This window comes from Protomyctophum bolini (genome assembly GCF_963924005.1).
Source record: "Protomyctophum bolini genome assembly, contig: SCAFFOLD_108, whole genome shotgun sequence".
Classification (NCBI taxonomy): Eukaryota; Metazoa; Chordata; class Actinopteri; order Myctophiformes; family Myctophidae; genus Protomyctophum; species Protomyctophum bolini.
The window spans coordinates 3,034-22,500 of NW_027665563.1; the positions used below are offsets into that span (position 1 = coordinate 3,034).

At 43.8% G+C, this 19,467-nt stretch overlaps 1 protein-coding gene across 1 annotated transcript in view; it reads left to right on the forward strand.

The window, feature by feature from the left end:
* Window positions 1-271: 271 nt before the first annotated feature.
* Window positions 272-19,467, forward strand: part of LOC308312241 (multidrug resistance-associated protein 1-like) — a gene marked incomplete at its 5' end in the record, with an annotated part of 68,288 nt that continues 49,092 nt past the window's right edge. Inside the window, 7 exon segments of the mRNA XM_080794619.1 lie at window positions 272-280; window positions 1,821-1,913; window positions 1,915-1,998; window positions 5,507-5,632; window positions 11,607-11,744; window positions 15,894-16,016; window positions 18,867-18,928. Of these exon segments, the coding sequence (XP_080650745.1) occupies window positions 272-280; window positions 1,821-1,913; window positions 1,915-1,998; window positions 5,507-5,632; window positions 11,607-11,744; window positions 15,894-16,016; window positions 18,867-18,928 (635 nt within the window).

Sequence of the window (19,467 nt, forward strand, 5' to 3'; positions counted from 1 at the left end):
TGCACACTCTCTCATGCGTGTACAACACCGACACTGGCACGCACACACACACACACACGCACACACACACACACACACACACACACACACAGCACACACATTCTGTCAACTAGCTGTGGTTTCACCGTCCTTTGCCTAGACACACACAGACGGAGATGTAAGTCCAGTATATCTCCGGCCTCGCTCCATCCAGGCCTGTCATGGATGAGTGTTATGATGAATAATAAATAAAACATTCTCAGAATTCAACATCGATTCATTTATACGGATAATGTATTTGGTTGGACAAAAACAGCGAACTCTCATGCGTGTGTTATCCGTTTGCCACAAGTATAAGACGCGGGAACGCGGGAAAGCGAACGCAGCTGGTGTTGTGGCAGTCTGACACACACACACACACACACACACACACACACACATACTGTACACATACACACACACACATACACACATACTGTACACACACACACACATACTGTACACACACACACACACACACACACACACACACATACTGTACACATACACACACACACATACACACATACTGTACACACACACACACATACTGTACACACACACACACACACACACACACACACATACTGTACACATACACACACACACACACACACATACTGTACACATACACACACACACATACACACATACTGTACACACACACACACACACACATACTGTACACACACACACACATACTGTACACACACACACACACACACATACTGTACACACACACACACACACACACATACTGTACACACACACACACACATACTGTTACACATACACACACACACACATACTGTACACACACACACACACACATACTGTACACACACACACAACATACTGTACACATACACACACACAAACATACTGTACACACACACACACACACACATACTGTACACACACACACACACACACACACATACTGTACACACACACACACACACACACACACACATACTGTACACATACACACACACACACACACACACACATACTGTACACATACACACACACACACACACACATACTGTACACACACACACACACATACTGTACACATACACACACATACTGTACACACACACCCCACACACACATACTGTACACACACACACACATACTGTACACACACACACACACATACTGTACACACACAGAGCTTTTTGTGATACAGCTGCACTACTGCATGGGTCTCACTGGCGTTCGCAGAAATATGGGTCTCTTTGATTGATTTATTGAAAACTTTACAGTTTGCAGGAAGAAAAAAAAACACAGGAAAGTAAAAGTACAGTTCAAGTCTAAGAGGATTTATTATAACCCAAGAAAGCACTATGGCTTGTTTCCATAATGGTCCTTCATATTCAATTAGCTGCTATACGTCCAACCAGGGAAACTCCCCCCCGTCAGAATAACGTGTTCCTTCCACGCGGCTACGTCCAACCATGGAAACTCTCCCCTGTCGGGTGTAAAAGGAGCAACTTGGACACTCAGGCATGAAAGAAGCATGAGTTCAAGTCGCTTGCTCTCTAAATGGCCAACATGGGCTAAGCGTGCTGAAACCTGCATGTCAGGGAACCGCGTCTATGATTACCTGCTGTTGCCGGGAGCCTTAATGTCACTTTAAACATGAGCTATATTTCTTGACCTTGGAACCGGGCCTGGTACACCCAGTGGTACCTCTCTAACGCTCTGCTTCCATTATCCTGCATGTAGGACTGGAACCGGGCCTGGTACACCCAGTGGTACCTTTCTAACGCTCTGCTTCCATTCTCCTGCATGTATAGGACTGGAACCGGACCTGGTACACGGCCCACCCGGACCTCACCCAGTGCTTCCAGAACACGGTGCTGGTTTGGGTCCCCTGTGTCTACCTCTGGCTTGCTGGCGCCGTTCTACGGCCTTCACCTCTACTGTCATGATCGAGGTCGGATACGCATCTCCTGCCTGTGCACCGCTAAGATGGTGAGACAACAAATATATATCCACATCCTCTCATCACATCCATACACATCTCCTGTCTGTGTACCGCTAAGATGGTGAGACAACAAATATATATCCACATCCTCTCATCACATGCATACAGTACACATCTCCTGCCTGTGTACCGCTAAGATGGTGAGACAATAAATATATATCCACATCCTCTCATCACATCCATACACATCTCCCTGCCTGTGCACCGCTAAGATGGTGAGACAACAAATATATATCCACATCCTCTCATCACATGCATACAGTACACATCTCCTGCCTGTGTACCGCTAAGATGGTGAGACAACAAATATATATCCACATCCTCTCATCACATGCATACACATCTCCTGCCTGTGTACCGCTAAGATGGTGAGACAATAAAAATATATCCACATCCTCTCATCACATGCATACACATCTCCTGCCTGTTGTACCGCTAAGATGGTGAGACCAAAAATATATCCACATCCTCTCATCACACGCATACAGTACACATCTCCTGCCTGTGTACCGCTAAGATGGTGAGACCAAAAATATATCCACATCCTCTCATCACACGCATACAGTACACATCTCCTGCCTGTTACCGCTAAGATGGTGAGACCAAAAATATATCCACATCCTCTCATCACACGCATACAGTACACATCTCCTGCCTGTGTACCGCTAAGATGGTGAGACCAAAAATATATCCACATCCTCTCATCACACGCATACAGTACACATCTCCTGCCTGTGTACCGCTAAGATGGTGAGACCAAAAATATATATCCACATCCTCTCATCACATCCATACACATCTCCTGCCTGTGTACCGCTAAGATGGTGAGACAACAAATATATATCCACATCCTCTCATCACATGCATACAGTACACATCTCCTGTGTACCGCTAAGATGGTGAGACCAATAAATATATCCACATCCTCTCATCACATCCATACACATCTCCTGCCTGTGTACCGCTAAGATGGTGAGACAATAAATATATCCACATCCTCTCATCACATGCATACACATCTCCTGCCTGTGTACCGCTAAGATGGTGAGACAACAAATATATATCCACATCCTCTCATCACATCCATACACATCTCCTGTCTGTGCACCGCTAAGATGGTGAGACAATGAATATATCCACATCCTCTCATCACACGCATACAGTACACATCTCCTGCCTGTGTACCGCTAAGATGGTGAGACCAAAAATATATCCACATCCTCTCATCACATCCATACACATCTCCTGTCTGTGCACCGCTAAGATGGTGAGACAATGAATATATCCACATCCTCTCATCACACGCATACAGTACACATCTCCTGCCTGTGTACCGCTAAGATGGTGAGACCAAAAATATATCCACATCCTCTCATCACATCCATACACATCTCCCTGTCTGTGTACCGCTAAGATGGTGAGACCAAAAATATATCCACATCCTCTAATCACATGCATACCATACACATCTCCTGCCTGTGCACCGCTAAGATGGTGAGACAATGAATATATCCACATCCTCTCATCACATCCATACACATCTCCTGTCTGTGTACCGCTAAGATGGTGAGACCAAAAATATATCCACATCCTCTCATCACATGCATACCATACACATCTCCTGCCTGTGTACCGCTAAGATGGTGAGACCAAAAATATATCCACATCCTCTCATCACATGCATACCATACACATCTCCTGCCTGTGTACCGCTAAGATGGTGAGACCAAAAATATATCCACATCCTCTCATCACATGCATACCATACACATCTCCTGCCTGTGCACCGCTAAGATGGTGAGACAATAAATATATCCACATCCTCTCATCACATGCATACAGTACACATCTCCTGCCTATACCGCTAAGATGGTGAGACAATAAATATATATCCACATCCTCTCATCACACGCATACAGTACACATCTCCTGCCTGTGTACCGCTAAGATGGTGAGACCCAAAAATATATCCACATCCTCTCATCACACGCATACAGTACACATCTCCTGCCTATACCGCTAAGATGGTGAGACAATAAATATATATCCACATCCTCTCATCACACGCATACAGTACACATCTCCTGCCTGTGTACCGCTAAGATGGTGAGACAACAAATATACGTATATCCACATCCTCTCATCACATGCATACACATCTCCTGCCTGTGTACCGCTAAGATGGTGAGACAATAAATATATATCCACATCCTCTCATCACACGCATACACATCTCCTGCCTGTGTACCGCTAAGATGGTGAGACCCAAAAATATATCCACATCCTCTCATCACATCCATACACATCTCCTGCCTGTGTACCGCTAAGATGGTGAGACAATGAATATATCCACATCCTCTCATCACATCCATACACATCTCCTGCCTGTGTACCGCTAAGATGGTGAGACAATAAATATATATCCACATCCTCTCATCACATCCATACACATCTCCTGCCTGTGTACCGCTAAGATGGTGAGACAACAAATATATATCCACATCCTCTCATCACATGCATACACATCTCCTGCCTGTGTACCGCTAAGATGGTGAGACAACAAATATATATCCACATCCTCTCATCACATCCATACACATCTCCTGCCTGTGTACCGCTAAGATGGTGAGACAACAAATATATATCCACATCCTCTCATCACACGCGTACAGTACACATCTCCTGCCTGTGTACCGCTAAGATGGTGAGACAAGATGACGGTCCCAAATAATATCCACATTCTCTCATCTATCGATTATTTCTCTCTACATTTAGGATTTCCACACATTTAGGATTTGCGTTAAATTAGTGTTGATTTTGACGGCGAGTTTTGATTGTGTCATAGTCGTAGCCTTTTAGACTAAAACGTCATTTCGTTTTCAGTCATATTTTAGTCATCTGAAATGTTTTAGTCGAAAAACAAATCTTATATTTAATACCATTTTAGTCGACAACTACCGTTGATTCTGTCGACTAAAATTTATTTTTTATTATGACAATGGCTGATTTTACATTTTACACTGCAACGTGTTGTCTGCTATTTTCAGCATGCAGCCAAACGTAAAATGACTTGTCTTTTAACTACTGGATCTCTGCTCAAATCAATGCTATTGAACGTCACAATAATAGTCTGTCTGTCTCTCTGTCTCTCTGTCTCTCTCTCTCTCTCTCTCTCTCTCTCTCTCTCTCTCTGTCTCTGTCTCTGTCTGTCTCTCTGTCTCTGTCTCTGTCTCTGTCTCTGTCTCTGTCTCTGTCTCTGTCTCTGTCTCTCTCTCTCTCTCTCTCTCTCTCTCTCTCTCTCTCTCTCTCTCTCTCTCTCTCTCTCTCTCTCTCTCTCTCTCTCTCTGTCTCTGTCTCTGTCTCTGTCTCTGTCTCTGTCTCTCTCTCTCTCTCTCTCTCTCTCTCTCTCTCTCTCTCTCTCTCTCTCTCTCTCTCTCTCTCTCTCTCTCTCTCTCTCTCTCTCTCTCTCTCTCTCTCTCCTGGTTCCGGTCCAAGGTTCTGGGCTTCCTGCTGGCCTCCTTGGGTCTGGTGGAGTTCTTCTACATCCTCCTGGAACGGAGTCAGGAGATCCAGGAGCACATGGTGTTCCTGCTCAGCCCCATCGTACGCAGCATGACCGTGGTAAATACATACTACGTTTTATTAACGGTTTACAGCAGCATGACCGTGGTAAATACATACTACGTTTTATTAACGGTTTACAGCAGCATGACCGTGGTAAATACATACTACGTTTTATTAACGGTTTACAGCAGCATGACCGTGGTAAATATGCACTACGTTTTATTAACGGTTTACAGGAGTCAGTCAGGAGATCCAGGAGTCTTATTGTTATTAACGGTTTACAGGAGTCTTTCTGAACATGCAGTGTATTTAGTTGAATAGTGGACTAGTTGCTTAAAGCGCCGCCGGTACGTGACAGAGAGGGATGATTCATACCATAACGGTACACTATAACGGTACAGTACGTGACAGAGAGGGATGATTCATACCATAACGGTACAGTATAACGGTACAGTACGTGACAGAGAGGGATGATTCATACTGTAACGGTACAGTATAACGGTACAGTACGTGACAGAGAGGGATGATTCATACCGTAACGGTACACTATAACGGTACAGTACGTGACAGAGAGGGATGATTCATACTGTAACGGTACAGTATAACGGTACAGTACGTGACAGAGAGGGATGATTCATACTGTAACGGTACAGTATAACGGTACAGTACGTGACAGAGAGGGATGATTCATACTGTAACGGTACAGTATAACGGTACAGTACGTGACAGAGAGGGATGATTCATACTGTAACGGTACAGTATAACGGTACAGTACGTGACAGAGAGGGATGATTCATACTGTAACGGTACAGTATAACGGTACAGTACGTGACAGAGAGGGATGACTTCACTACTTCATTCACTACTAAAAAAAGCTCCAGGGTTTTACAGATTACAGGACATTAATTAGACAGGATGACAGTCTGACGCGTGCATGCACTCTGTGACCTGCTCCTCCTCCTCCTCCTCTGACTATGAAATATGAAATATGGCGTTGACGGTTCATCCGTTTCAGTTTGAGCTAAATGGCGGTTTGGTAAATGAGTGGGAGGAGCCAGGAAGGGAGCTGCTGCTCACTACATGGGTGGTGCATTGATGTACGATACTGTACACACACACACACACACACACACACACACACACACACACACACACACACACGGTTTTACGAGAGCAAACACACACACACACACACACACACACACACACACACACATACCTCATCATCAATGTAGACCATTATACTAAAATAAAATACTACTAATAATAATCTAGCTAAGCTGACCCATATAACATCCCCCCCCCCTCCCCTCCCCCCTCAACACAGCTCCTGCACAAACAGACCCACTCTCTGAGGAATCAGAGACAGGTTAGCCCACCTGTGGTAGAGTTAATTGTGAAGAGGCGTATTTAGAAGAGAAAGCTTTCTCTTCTAAATACGCCTCTTCACAACAAGAGAGAGACATTCTCTCATGTGTGAAGACCATGAAAATGGTTGAAAACCACTGCTCCAGATAAATAAGGGATGAGAGAAATTTTCCATTTTCCAGTGAACTCTTAATTTGGGTGCGTTGGGGATATAATGCGCGCCGGGAGCTCATTCACGTATTGGTTATTGTATTGCATAACAGTGGGCTCTGCAGTGCACTGTATCCCAACCATACCTTTAAAGGAGAATTCCATGCTAGAAGGCTTTCTTAACTTTTATCTGTAGTTGTTACGTCCCCAACAAAGAGGTCCAGGTGTTATTTGTAGTTGTTACGTCCCCACCAAAGAGGTCCAGGTGTTATTTGTAGTTGTTACGTCCCCACCAAAGAGGTCCAGGTGTTATTTGTAGTTGTTACGTCCCCACCAAAGAGACAACAAAGAGTTATTTTGTGCAAAAGTGCATTATTGGCTATTTCCTCTATACCATAAGCCCTCAATGGGGCTTTGGGTTTTTGTCCTTTTTCCGCTTATTTCCATCGGAATAAGTAGTAAGGTTGGGATACTATTTACATTATGAAGAGAGGATACTGTATATACAAAAAAAATGGTTTTTGAGCGATGGAAATAAGTGAATTAGCATAACACCCCATATAGCCCCATTCAATTCAATGCAATTCATTGAGGGCTTATGGTAGGGGAAATAGCCAATAATGCGCTTTTGCACAACATAACACCTGGACCTGTTTGGTGGGGACGTAACAACTACAAATAAAGGTAAGAAAGCCTTCTAGCATGGAATTCTCCTTTAATGTAAAGGCGTACTGCGTAATGCCCCCCCACCCCACTCCCAATAGCCTCCATACATAGACCTGGGACGCGGTGTACAGTACAGTACAGTACTGTACTGTACTGGCCGAGTCGCCGCTTTGACCAACTTGTTATTCTAGGTATACGTAAACATCTGTCGATGTACAGTTAGTTTAAGTCTGGGAACTTTTCTCTTTTCGCCCGCAAACAATTCGTGGTCATTTTCCATGAAAAGTTGTTCATGTTTATGACATTGACTATAACCCATTCTGAACGGGAACCCATGTTGGTGTCAGCATCATGTTATGCTTTTAGCTATTGAAAAAAATAGCAGATCTACAAGCTCATAGCGCGCCACTCGGTGGCGCGCTATGAGCTTGTAGGTCTGCTTTTTGAAAAATCGAAGAGCGACTGACATTTTTTAGAATCTGATCTCAGGTCAGAATGGGTTAATCAGACCAGTGTGTGTCCAGTGGAAACCTCGTGTGAATCTGATCTCAGGTCAGAATGGGATAATCAGTGACGTCGCAGCTCTGTTCCCTTCCTTCCTCAGCTGGTACACACACGGTATAATTACTAGGTAGGGCATCGAGTTAAGGCTTGGCGGTGTAATAGAGCTATGAGTTCCACCCACACACACACACACACACACACACACACACACACACACACACACACACACAGATGGCCACGCTCAAGTGGTTTTTAACCCATTCTGACCTGAGATCAGATTCATACGAGGTTTCCACTGGACACACACTGGTCTGATTAACCCATTCTGACCTGTGATCAGATTTTTAAAAATGTCAGTCGTTCTTCGATTTTTCAAAAATAGCAGACCTACAAGCTCGAGCTATGAGCTTGTAGATCTGCTGTTTTTCAATAGCTAAAGCATAACATGATGCTAACACCAACATGGGTTCCCGTTCAGAATGGGTTAACAGCAATATAGCAAGTCACAGATTAGGGCCAGGAATAGGAGGAAGTAGCGCCCCCTACATCCTGATCTGAGGTCAGGTCTAAAATAGTGCCATGATGATGAGGAGGAGGAGTCCTTGTGTTTTGTTTTGAAATTTGTACTTTTATCGATAACAACATTTTGAAACGGATATTAAAATGCAGTTTATAGTTTAGGGACGCGATAAAACAACGACCTCTGCATCCACGGGATGCACTATACTGTACTACTGTACTGTTTTTTATTCTACTTTATTTTGCTAGCTTTATTTACAATAATCATTTCTTCTTTTTCATTTTTTTCATTTCGTTTTCTACATGAATATAACCATATAAAATGAAATGGGAGTGAAATGCTGCAATTTGTAAAAAAAAAAATAGCTAAAATATGACTCCTAACGTGGTTGAAGTGGGACTCATAAAATGTCCCTGAGACTCATCTCTAAAAGACCATCCCTGCATCCTGGGACTCATCTCTAAAAGACCATCCCTGCATCCTGGGACTCATCTCTAAAAGACCATCCCTGCATCCTGAGACTCATCTCTAAAAGACCATCCCTGCATCCTGGGACTCATCTCTAAAAGACCATCCCTGCATCCTGGGACTCATCTCTAAAAGACCATCCCTGCATCCTGGGACTCATTACATTGAAAACCTATTTACATCACTGGTGAAATATTCAATTTTGAATCTCAGTGAACCCCTAGAATTTTATGTCATTGGCCGCCGACCCCCATCTGAAAATATGTAGTTCCAGGGACCCGACACCCCCCCGCAGAAGCAAAGATTTGAGTTAAAAACGTTCGCTCTGAAAGAATATATATATTCAAAGATTTGCGCCTGCACATTTTCACGATGTATCAAAAAATAGCAGATCTACAAGCTCGTAGAGCGGCACTCGGTGCCGCTCTACGAGCTTGTAGATATGCTATTTTTCAACAGCTAAAGCATAACATAATGCTTAAAACGAACGCAGCGCGTGTGAAGGATGTCGTACACACAGCGTGCTAAGTTATACTAGACCTAACAGCTGTTGTTGCTTTATTGACGGAAGTCATCTGGATCCACATGAGGGCCTGGTGTGGTCGTTCTGGTTGGTTCTGGTCGGTCTGGTCTGGGGCGCCTCGGGGAAATCCCCAACATCTATTTTCTTTCTCCAAAGTCCAAACCAGCAGCAGCTTCATTAGAGTAGTCTTAACTCATTTTCGGCGGGAAGGCCTTTTGGTGTTTTAAGCATTGTATTATACAAGCTCATACGAGCTTCTAGGTCTGCTATTTATTTATTTTAATCTCGCAAATGTGGCACAAACCTTCGAATAATATATATTCTTTCACAGCGAACATTTTTAACTCAAATCTTTTTGCTTCGGAGAGGACCGTGGAACAACATATTTTCAGATGAAGGGGGTCCGCGGCCAATTACATTACAATTACAATTTTTGGGGTTCTTGACATGAAATAGTTTGAAAACCACTGACACATAGAAACATAGTTTTTTTCAGAAAACTATCATGATTTAGAAGACATTTGTAGAATTGAGCTTAGGTCTAAATGGCTTAAAGTCTGACGTCATTTGCAGTATAGTTCTTATAGCTCTGTCTGTGGTGTATAGTTCTTATAGCTCTGTCTGTGGTGTATAGTTCTTATAGCTCTGTCTGTGGTGTATAGTTCTTATAGCTCTGTCTGTGGTGTATAGTTCTTATAGCTCTGTCTGTGGTGTATAGTTCTTATAGCTCTGTCTGTGGTGTATAGTTGTAATAGAGCTCTGTCTGTGGTGTATAGTTCTTATAGCTCTGTCTGTGGTGTATAGTTCTTATAGCTCTGTCTGTGGTGTATAGTTCTTATAGCTCTGTCTGTGGTGTATAGTTCTTATAGCTCTGTCTGTGGTGTATAGTTCTTATAGCTCTGTCTGTGGTGTATAGTTCTTATAGCTCTGTCTGTGGTGTATAGTTCTTATAGCTCTGTCTGTGGTGTATAGTTCTTATAGCTCTGTCTGTGGTGTATAGTTCTTATAGCTCTGTCTGTGGTGTACGGTATAGTTCTTATAGCTCTGTCTGTGGTGGACGGTGAGGATTTGGCGCGGACACAAATGCCCGGCAACTGATGAAGGAGAGATATAAGAATATGCAACCGTTTCACATTGGCCATTACTGAGCTGATGTTGATACCATCGTTGTATAAAACTCTTTTATTGTTTTGCACGAGTTCAGTTTTAAGCAAATTATATTTTAGTGCTTTTTTTCTCAATGGAGTTGATAATATTCTACTATGTGATCACTATTGTGCAGTGTGTGGCACCAGCATTGAACCCCCTACCATGAAATGTTCTATGAGCAGGGCCTGGCTGTAAACAAGTTCTTGAGCTTAGTCCAGTTACCCTGGGTAAACATAGTACCTTTAGTCCAGTTACCCTGGGTAAACATAGTACCTTTAGTCCAGTTACCCTGGGTAAACATAGTACCTTTAGTCCAGTTACCCTGGGTAAACATGGTACCTCTAGTCCAGTTACCCTGGGTAAACATAGTACCTTTCCTTTCCTTAGTCCAGTTACCCTGGGTAAACATAGTACCTTTCCTTTCCTTAGTCCAGTTACCCTGGGTAAACATGGTACCTCTAGTCCAGTTACCCTGGGTAAACATAGTACATTTCCTTTCCTTAGTCCAGTTACCCTGGGTAAACATATACCTTTCCTTTCCTTAGTCCAGTTACCCTGGGTAAACATGGTACCTTTCCTTTCCTTAGTCCAGTTACCCTGGGTAAACATGGTACCTTTAGTCCAGTTACCCTGCAGGGTAAACATGGTAACTTTGCTTTGCTTTACTTTGTCTCCCCCTATAGGTCCTAGCGCTGTGTGTCATCCAGATGGAGCGTCTCCGAGGCTGCCGCTCCTCCGTGTTCCTCTTCCTGTTCTGGCTCCTGGCCGTGGTCTGCTCCGTGGTACCGCTCAGGGCCAAGATCCAGCTGGCCGTGGACGAGGTATGACACCCTGTTTATTACTGGGATGAATGCAGTGAAGTCCTCTAGATGTTTATTACTGGGATGGATGCAGTGAAGTCCTCTAGATGTTTATTACTGGGATGGATGCAGTGAAGTCCTCTAGATGTTTATTACTGGGATGGATGCAGTGAAGTCCTCTAGATGTTTATTACTGGGATGGATGCAGTGAAGTCCTCTAGATGTTTATTACTGGGATGGATGCAGTGAAGTCCTCTAGATGTTTATTACTGGGATGGATGCAGTGAAGTCCTCTAGATGTTTATTACTGGGATGGATGCAGTGAAGTCCTCTAGATGTTTATTACTGGGATGGATGCAGTGAAGTCCTCTAGATGTTTATTACTGGGATGGATGCAGTGAAGTCCTCTAGATGTTTATTACTGGGATAGATGCAGTGAAGTCCTCTAGATGTTTATTACTGGGATAGATGCAGTGAAGTCCTCTAGATGTTTATTACTGGGATGGATGCAGTGAAGTCCTCTAGATGTTTATTACTGGGATTGATGCAGTGAAGTCCTCTAGATGTTTATTACTGGGATAGATGCAGTGAAGTCCTCTAGATGTTTATTACTGGGATGGATGCAGTGAAGTCCTCTAGATGTTTATTACTGGGATAGATGCAGTGAAGTCCTCTAGATGTTTATTACTGGGATAGATGCAGTGAAGTCCTCTAGATGTTTATTACTGGGATTGATGCAGTGAAGTCCTCTAGATGTTTATTACTGGATGGATGCAGTGAAGTCCTCTAGATGTTTATTACTGGGATGGATGCAGTGAAGTCCTCTAGATGTTTATTACTGGGATAGATGCAGTGAAGTCCTCTAGATGTTTATTACTGGGATGGATGCAGTGAAGTCCTCCAGATGTTTATTACTGGGATGGATGCAGTGAAGTCCTCTAGATGTTTATTACTGGGATGGATGCAGTGAAGTCCTCTAGATGTTTATTACTGGATGGATGCAGTGAAGTCCTCTAGATGTTTATTACTGGGATGGATGCAGTGAAGTCCTCTAGATGTTTATTACTGGGATGGATGCAGTGAAGTCCTCTAGATGTTTATTACTGGGATGGATGCAGTGAAGTCCTCTAGATGTTTATTACTGGGATGGATGCAGTGAAGTCCTCTAGATGTTTATTACTGGATGGATGCAGTGAAGTCCTCTAGATGTTTATTACTGGGATGGATGCAGTGAAGTCCTCTAGATGTTTCCAACAGACGATGGAGCTGATGTCCAACCTGAGTGCAGAGTAGGAGAGTAGCGACACAAAGCAGGTGCCCTATAGTTCCACACATTGCTCCTATAATATGACTGGAACTATATCCCGTTAGAATGATAGAATGAGCACTTCCGCATTCTATTGTTACAATGGGAGTCAACGCTATAGTGTCGACACTCTCTCTTGCTAGATTACTCTGGTCTCAACCAGGTTTGCACTCGGTGACCCCGCAAGGCCTGAGCTAGCCTGGAGTGGAGGCATCGTCTCCTCAAGGCTACTGTAGTCTATACTCCAGAGTCTAGACAGTATCTGCTGTCGTGTAATCTATTCTAGACTATAGTGTAGTGTTGTCTACCCAGGGTCTAGACACACACATTGTCTGCTGTGTAGTGTAATCTAGGCTATAGTTTTAGTGTGGTATCCAGGGTCTAGAGACCACACACAACTCCTACTGTAAACTATACAGCACTAAAGACCTGTCCTGGGTCCGTCCGTCTGTCTGCAGTGTGATTTACATCTGTTCAATCTTAAGTTAACCAAGGTGTGTGTTGGCAGGACTACAGCTGTGTGTGTGTGTGTGTGTGTGTGTGTGTGTGTGTGTGTGTGTGTGTGTGTGTCTACTGTACGTCTCTCCATCAGACAGACAATCATTGTCGTACAGTACGGTGTGAGCGACTATTTACGAGCTCACAGGCAGGCAAGGCAGCCGGGCGCGGTTTACATTCGCATTTCAAATGCATAAACACACACACACACACACACACACACACACACAGCATGGCGCACACACACACACACACACACACAAACACTCCATATTTCAGTTTTATCGTCCTCTATGTGACACATCCCCCCCTGCTGTTCTCGGGGACACGTAAACGGCCGGTTAGCCGTTTACGTGTCTGGTTGATTTTTAGAGATTTCAGAGACACAGAAACTACTGAATAAACAGTAAAAACACCCGTGAAGAAAAGAACAGAGAACTGTCTCTGACTCTCATAATATTAAAAGAACAGAGAACTGTCTCTGACTCTCTAAAAGAACAGAGAACTGTCTCTGACTCTCATAATATTAAAAGAACAGAGAACTGTCTCTGACTCTAAAAGAACAGAGAACTGTCTCTGACTCTCTAAAAGAACAGAGAACTGTCTCTGACTCTCTAAAAGAACAGAGAACTGTCTCTGACTCTCTAAAAGAACAGAGAACTGTCTCTGACTCTCATAATATTAAAAGAACAGAGAACTGTCTCTGACTCTAAAAGAACAGAGAACTGTCTCTGACTCTCTAAAAGAACAGAGAACTGTCTCTGACTCTCATAATATTGCCAAAAAGACTGCGTGTTGACACAAAGCAGGGCCTATGTGTGTGTTTGTCAGTTCTGAGATGCTTGACCTACATATCCACCTCCCACTCACTGACCACTCTGACCTTGTTTTGGCCATGAGGTGTGGTCACCACCCCCCCCCCCCCTTCCTTCACACCCCCTGTTCCGGGCGCGTGCACAGACACACACACACACACACACAGTCCGCACACACGCACGCACACGCTCGCACACCAATACTCGCAGAAATGTTTACTATGGGCCCTGACTTTAACACACATGCCTGTACCACACACACGCGCACACACGCACACACACGCACACACACACACACACACACACACACACACACACACACACACACACGCACACGCCCGTACCACATGCACAACACCGGCCAGTGGTGGTGGAACAGAACAGAACAGGCGTGGTGTTGATGACTGGGTTGTAAACAAAACGGTTCTGCCAAAGACAGCCCCCCCCCGACCCGACCCGGCCCGACCGTCTGTAATATGTCGAGAAAAACAACCCAAAATCTCACAGAATGTGTTTTTATTCTGTTAATAATATCTCGACTGGTTCTGGTTTAAAGGAGCCTATAAACTGGTCTGTTTGGAACCACAAATATGTCTATTTACAGATTTTGTTTTTTTTGGGGGGTGGAGGGGGGGGGGGGGGGGGCTCTTTGAGCGTGACTGACTTGGTGTGTTTTTATTTTAAACGGGCATTTAATTTATATAAAGTGCACCATTAAAGACTCTGGGGTTTGTTTTGCGTCCTGATTGGGCTCCCGGTGGTTCAAAATACTCTTTATTGTGTCTGTGAGTCCTTTGGGTTTAACTAACTCATATCCTGCACTATATAATGTGTAAGCATGGGGAAAACCACCGTGCAGCGTTTAACCCACACTGGGAGGGAGACGGCATCCAGTTACACACACACACACACACACACACACCACAGGAAGACGTGATTTTAAAACAGCATCGAGTTACACACACACACACACAACACACCACAGGAAGACGTGATTAGTTTGGCGATGTTCAAAGAGAACTGAAATGGTTTGGGAGAAAAAAAAGCCTTCATCGTTTTAGTAGAAGAACAATGTTATGTTTTCTGTGGCACAACCTTGACATTCTGCACCGATTAATTCCAAACCAGGACTTGTAGGATGAATCTAAGACATATCTGGAAGTGAACAAAGTGCATGGGATTATTGACATTCAATTACATTTTCAATTCAAACGGTGGCTTTATTTGCATGAGAAAACATATACGTTTACATCCAATCATCCATCCATATTCAACCGCTTATCCGTAGTCTGGTCGCGGGGGCAACAGCTCCACCAGAGAGCTCCAGACTTCCCTCTCCAGAGCAACATTAGAGACTTCCTCCTGGGGGATCCCGAGACGTTCCAAGGCCAGTGACTGACATAGAAACATAGCTTTTTCAGAAAACTGAAAAACTGTAGAAGACTTTTTTTAGAATCTGATCTCAGGTCAGAATGGGTTAAATCTGTGGGAAGTATATAATGCAACACTGAACGTCTATTAATTCCTGTATTGTCTTCATATTTCCTCCAGGGCATCTGGTCGGACATGGTTCGATACCTGGCCTTCTTCTCCTACGTCTCCCTCCAGCTGGCTCAGCTGGTCCTCTGCTGCTTCGCTGACCAGGCTCCGGAAGGGAAGGTCGTGTTAGAAAAGGTACGTACGTAAAACAACAAGAATGTGGACCTCTTCCGTCAAATAGTGTTGCGTTTCCTCCTCCTCCTCCTCCAACAGGCCTGAAAAGCCATCCTTCCTGCTGTGGTTTGGTTTGGTTTGTCCTCAGTCACACTTTCCCTTTTGGAGGAAACAGTGATTCACTTCCTCCTCGTGCCCTCCCCCTCCCCCGCTGTCTCCTCAGTCACTCCCGCTCCCACACTCTGCCTCTCTCTCTCTGACTTTAGGACAGTCATGGTTCCCAAAGTGGACCCCCAGAGGGGTCCTTGAGGCCGGTCCCCAGCTAAATGATATAGTTTGGGTGGGGTCTGTAACTCAGAGAGTGTATACACCATTGATTTTACAATATGAATTGGGGGTCCTTGACATGAAAGCGTTTGGGGACCACTGCCCTAGGAGAGCAGTGTCCATGCAGCTTGTTGCTCTCGTGTTGAACTCACGGCTGTGCGACTCACTCGCACCCCGCGGGACAACGCCACAACCCGGCCTGTCACCGACCGCTACGCATGTAAGATGACCATTAATATCCCACAGATAATTAATGATTAACAATTTAATTGTGTTTTATTGACATTGGAAATAGAGGGTATGCTGCGCATGCATGAAGTGAATGGCAGATCGAGTGCAGGCAGAGTGAATGACAAAGTGAATTTAATGTTGTTTAAAGTAATTCAATGCGATCAGATATAGGACTGTTCTGTGTGGATGTACAGTATATGGGCTGTCGAGGCCAGGAAGTCGTTTTTTGCCACTCGATGATGATGTCACACACATAATTATCCTGTATTGGAACATTTAATATGAATTCAAAATAATTGGTTTTGCCTTTTCGGCTTCGTAATGAAAAAGTGCAGGGCAGATTATGACAAGTAACTGAACTATGGCTATGCCAAGACATTACTGGCATTTGTATAAAATAAATGTTATAAACTATAACATGATAGATGATGCCACGTTGTATAAGCTTGTAGATCTGCTATTTCTGCTTCTTTCATGTCTTTCTACATGGAAACGATTCTACAAGCTCCGCTGCGTGGCACGGAATTATACAGATCCCCAAAAATCTCTCTTTCAAATTAAAAACAAAAAGGAAAAATACACCCGGGTCCGTCGGAAAATCATTTTACAGTTCTAAAAACGGCAACACAAATAACATTGCCGTGTGACTAGTGTGTAAACGAAGCCTCAATAAATCAACAGTCATACTGTGTAAGTATGCATGACGTCGTACAGTGAGTGGGTGATACACATTAACCCATTTTAGGCGGGGACCTGTTATGGTGTTTAATAGCATTACGTTATGCTTTAGCTATTGAAAAACAGCAGATCTACAAGCTCGTAGCGCGCCACGTCTGCTGTTTTTGAAAAATCGAAGAACGACTGACATAGAAACATGGCTTTTTCAGAAGACTGTCAGGATGTAGAAGGACATTTTTAGAATCTGATCTCAGGTCAGAATGGGTTAAGCGGGACTGGTGGAAAAGTCCCCTAGCATGGTTGGTGCAGCCGCTCGCTGGCGGGCTGGCAGGAAGGAGGGTTTGGAGTGAGGATTGGAAGGAAGCCACAGCCTGGTGGCGTGGTTGTGGTGGTGGTGGTGACTACACCCATCGGCTCCCTTCCCTGGTTCTGTCTCCTCCTTGTGCCCCCCCCCCCCCCCCCCCCCCCCCGCACGGCCCACGCTTTGGTCAGGGACCGGTGCAGAGGAAGTGAGGGGTGAAGGTCGGAGAGAGAGAGAGAGAGAGAGAGAGAGAGAGAGAGAGAGACGATAATAAAGAGATCAGCCAATAAGCACTCTGGTGGCAGCCTAGGGTGGGGAGGCTGAGTTCACATTTAGCGTGAGCGTAGTACACATTTCTGTGTGTGTGTGTGTGTGTGTGTGTGTGCGCGTGCGTGTGTGTGTGTGTCAGGTACAGTCATTGATGACACATTTCCACACCCTCCAGACCAAAACATTTCCTCTTCACTGTGTACTGTATGCTGTATACTGTAACACCTTTAACTCTGTCACTTCTATACTGCGTACAGAAACACATACCTTTTACAATTCATCCATTTATGGCAGACGCTCTTAATCCAGAGCGATTTACAGTAAGCAAGAACAACACATGGTAATACATCAAATACATACAATTTACAATTTAAGCATTTAGCAGACGCTCTTAATCCAGAGCGACTTACATTAAGCAAGAACAAAAACATCACATAAAACATTTATCATGAAACATGCGTAGGCTAAGAAAGTAACAGTGGAATAGCTATATAATGAAACTATACATGTAAACTATACATCTATACTACTATGCTATACATATGTACTATGACTACATACAATGCAATTATAGTGCTGTCTACATAACATGCTATAAGTCTGTATCAAATGCTATCTACGTCTACAGAAATGCTATCTAAGGGGGTGGGGTAAGTGCTACGGGCCATGAAATAATATAAATAATTGTCTTAGAATCAAACGTTATAAGCTATAAGAAACTAACGGCCATAACGGTAGAATATCTGTACAAATGAAATAAGCATATATACACTATAGAGAGTGCTATCCATGTCTACATGAATGACATGCCTATCTAAATGACATACTAAAATTACCGTACATGAGTCTATATTTAGTTTAGAGTGAATCACTCCTGTGTAACGTAACACAATAACACCCGGCGATGGTGAGGATAATGGCCTCCCTGATGTTTCCGCTGAGAGAAAAGAGACGGTTGTTTTGCGCTATAGGGAGGTTTTTATTTCATAATGAAAAGCGTGCTGGTGGTTGTTTGGTTTGGTTCGGTCGGCTGGTTGACGACCGTGGTCTGTAATCTGTTTCAGAATCCCTGTCCGGAGAAAGACGCTTCCTTCCTGTCAAAGATCCTCTTCTGGTGGTTCACGGGGTAAGAAGATGACTCACATGTACTCCATGGTTTGTCTGTTTGTGTTTATGTTTTATTTAACCCATTCTGACCTGAGATCAGATTCATACGAGGTTTCCACTGGACACACACACTGGTCTGATTAACCCATTCTGACCTGAGATCAGATTCTAAAAAAATGTCAGTCGTTCTTCGATTTTTCAAAAATAGCAGACCTACAAGCTCGTAGCGCGCCACTCGGTGGCGCGCTATGAGCTTGTAGATCTGCTTTTTTTCAATAGCTAAAGCATAACGTAATGCTAACACCAAAACGGGTTTCCGCCCAAAATGGGTTAACATATGTTTTCATTTCTCGTGTGAATGTTGTGTATGACTCATTTTGTTTCGTTTGTTTGTTTGCTTGTTGTTGCTCTCCCTCATGTATCCAGGCTATTGGTGGTGATTGAAGGGATAATCTTTCCCTTCAAAAGGATATATTTCCATTGCAAAACGATACGATACGATACATAGTCAATGTTGCTGTTTTCATTTCGATATTATACTTCGATTCTTGAAATTAA